Source organism: Nicotiana sylvestris, chromosome 10 (genome assembly GCF_000393655.2).
Source record: "Nicotiana sylvestris chromosome 10, ASM39365v2, whole genome shotgun sequence".
Classification (NCBI taxonomy): Eukaryota; Viridiplantae; Streptophyta; class Magnoliopsida; order Solanales; family Solanaceae; genus Nicotiana; species Nicotiana sylvestris.
Window position 1 is genome coordinate 39,578,322 of NC_091066.1, and position 3,348 is coordinate 39,581,669.

A 3,348-nucleotide genomic window follows, 5' to 3' on the forward strand; every position below is an offset into this window, starting at 1 on the left:
AGGTGTCTTGTTGAATACCCCATTAGCACTTCCTTCCATTTAGTGTGCCCTTTGTTGTAGACTTTGTGGCCTTGCTTTGTGGAGAATAACCCAGAAGGATTCCTTTGTTCGTCTTTTGCATTGAACTTCCCAAGCTGATCCTTTCCGTTGACGAGAACATGGCATTTTTAGTCAAGAAGGTTCTTAGATGAGTTGTCTTTCAGTTAAGAAGGCATTTTCTTCCATTTGGCAGCTCATAGTGGGTTTTAATTCAGGAGGTACCTGATCAGACACTTGTTCACCAAGTAGAAAACAGTATTTACTGCTTTTACCCAGAATTTCTTGGCGATTCCGTAGTCCATGAGCATTGTCCATGCCACATCTTGCAATTCCGTTCTTTCTTTCAGCAATACCATTCTGCTGTGGAGTCCTTGGTCTTGAGAAGTTATGCGTGATCCCTTTTTTCACTTGAATATTCTTGACAAGAACCATTAACACCTCGAGAGTCTCCTCCTTTGTTTTGTGAACCCGTGTCCAGGTGACTCTTGAGTTTGGCAGGCCACAAACCAGGTCCTTCTGAGTTAATTTATTTGGAGGTGAGAAGCTTCCATACACCAATCTTTCATGCCAAAGTTCTGACTTCACCCATCTCATACCACCAGCTTTTGGAGATTCATAGTCGACAGAGTGGATGTTCTTGTTTCCTTGGTCCACTGATACCACTTGGCCAGTTATCAGATTGGTACATGTACTTTACGCCATTCACATAGTACACGTTCCCAACTGAGTGCCAAAAAAAAACTTTCCTACTTTACATTTACTGAGAATGTACCCTCTCCTTTCTTTTTAAGGATGCATTCCCTTCCTACAGGGCTTTTAGTGAGAAGAAATTCATGATATTTTCACTCACGTGCTTTGAGCATCCACAGTCCATAGCCCATCGCAGTCTGCTTCCCTCTTATTGTTCCCTGCACATGCAAATCAAGAGTTATATTTAGGAACCCAAACTAGTTTCGGTCCCTTGTTATGATAGAAAGGATGAATAAAGGCTTTCCTAGTCCATGCAGGCAACATATGTTTCTTGCGAGTGGTACCTGATCCCTTGTTAGTAGTCACTTTATCAGTAATCACTTTGTTTTTCTGAACAGACTGAACCCTAGCCTGGCAATTTTCTTTAAAGTGACCATTGTTCCCATAGTGAGTACATATCCAGTTATCAGGGACAGTGACATACTTGATGTGAGGGTTGTAAAGAGTTTTCTCCCTTTGGAACCTGATCCCCTGCCTGTTTCCACTATTGTTAAGATACATGATAGTGACAACATCTGAGGACCAGGCCCACTTCAGAGATTTCTCAAGATCAATTCTTACTTTCTCCAATTCAGCTTGAAGTTGTTGATTCTTCTCGAGTTCACTACGTAGACTGGTTTTCACAGAAGTTAATTCGTTTTCAAGCTTGATGTGTGACTTACTAGCTACTTCCTTCCCTTTCCCAAGACTCACATTCCTATGTTCTCTATTGAGTCCCTCAATGGTTTCCTCTAGATCGGTGCATATCACTAAAAGGTCATCCCTCTCTTGCTCAGTAGTTGCAATTTTTCCTTCTAAGGTGTGTTTCTCATTGTTAAGACCTTCTATTGTTTCTTTTAGATCAACAACTACTACCATCAGGTCGTCTCTCTCATTTTCCACACTAGTTATTCTTTCATTCAAAGCTTCCTTTTCTTTTTCAAGATTAGCTATGGTCTCATTTAGGTCCACTACACAGACCACCAGATCATCTCTAGATTGTTCGGCTTCTCCTAGTTCTATGGTCAGGATCTCCTTATAATTAACAAGGCTATAATAGGCATAAATTAGGACATTTGCTAACGAACTTAGCTTCTTAGAAGAGTAGGATTTCAGATTTCTCTAAACATCCCTGAAGTTTACCTCAACGTCTTCATCTTCTTCATCATTATCAGACTGAGCCATCAGCATGAACAATGAATCATACTTCGTTGCTTTAGTTTCCACTGCCATCATGGAACTATTTTCTGCATCTGGTTCCCTTTCAGATTCACTAGAGGAGTCTCCTTAAGCAGCAAGAGCCTGCTTAATAATATTGTCAGCAGCACTTTTTCGATTGAATCGTTTGTCTGGAACCAGGTTCCTTTTTGCTGCTTTGTCAGGATTTTGTTTGTATTTCTCATGTTTCGTGAGTGGGAAGTCTTTGATGAAATGCCCTGGCTTTCCACATCTATGACAGAGATCGTTGTTCCTTGATTTACTTGAACTGCCCCACTTTGGTATACCACCATTTCTTCGAACCATCTTTTGAAATCTCTTGGTAAGATAGGCCATGTCATTATCTTCATCACTTGAGTCACTGCTTTCAGCTTTGAGTACCAGGTTTTTTTCCTTCTTAGGCTCTATTCTTTCATTGTCTTTCTTTCTTTTCATCTCATATGTCTTCAGATTACCAATCAACTTATCCATGGTCAGAGTTTGTAGATCTTTAGCTTCAATGATGGCATTTACCTTACTTTCCCAAGAACCAGGTAGAACACTGAGGATTTTCCTTACAAGCTTATTTATGTGAATGACATCTCCAAGTGAATGAAGCTCATTTATGATGGAGGTGAATTTGGTGTGCATATCTTGTATAGACTCATCATCCTTCATCCTAAAGAGCTCATATTCCGTGGTGAGCATGTCGATCTTGGACTGTCTGACCTGAGTAGTTCCTTTGTGTGCGGTTTGCAACGCTCCCATATTTCTTTGGCAGTATCACAAGCTGAGACTCTATTGTACTCATCAGGTCCTATGCCACACATCAAGATTTTCTTGGCACGATAGTTCTTTTCCACAGCTTTTCTATCAATGTCGTTGTACTCTTTTCTGCCTTTCGGCACCATTGGTCCTGTTTCTTCAAGCTTCTTCATGGGGACATGTGGACCATCACAAATGATATCCCACAGTTCTGAATCTTCTGCCATCATAAAATATGCATACGGGTCTTCCACCAGCCATAGTACTGACCATTGAATATAGGAGGTCTATAGGTTGATTGTTCTTCCTCAAAGTTGGGTAGATCAGCCATTGAGATCCTTTCTAAGTGTTAACCTTTTAGAAAGAACCTGCTCTGATACCAATTGTTAGCTTGTATGAGTCCACCAAACTGTAGAGTACCTGGTCCTATATGAGATAATGCCGAGGATGCTACAGAAACTGAAAGTAAAGAAGACAAGGAATTTTTACGTGGAAAAATCCCACACAAGGGGATCAAAAAACACGACCTACTCTTGTAGGATTTTAACTTCACTAACTTGCAATCTCCCTATTACAAGCCACTTTGCAATAACCCTATTACAAAGACTTCAACTAATT

At 40.5% G+C, this 3,348-nt stretch overlaps 1 protein-coding gene across 1 annotated transcript; it reads right to left on the reverse strand.

Moving 5' to 3' along the window:
- Positions 1 to 2,055: 2,055 nt before the first annotated feature.
- On the reverse strand, positions 2,056 to 2,957 carry LOC138879216 (uncharacterized). The gene is made up of 2 exons (XM_070158813.1): positions 2,695 to 2,957; positions 2,056 to 2,644 (listed from the first exon to the last, which is right to left on the reverse strand). The coding sequence occupies exons 1-2, from the start codon at positions 2,955 to 2,957 to the stop codon at positions 2,056 to 2,058; spliced, it is 852 nt and encodes a 283-aa protein (XP_070014914.1).
- Between the last annotated feature and the right edge of the window lie 391 nt (positions 2,958 to 3,348).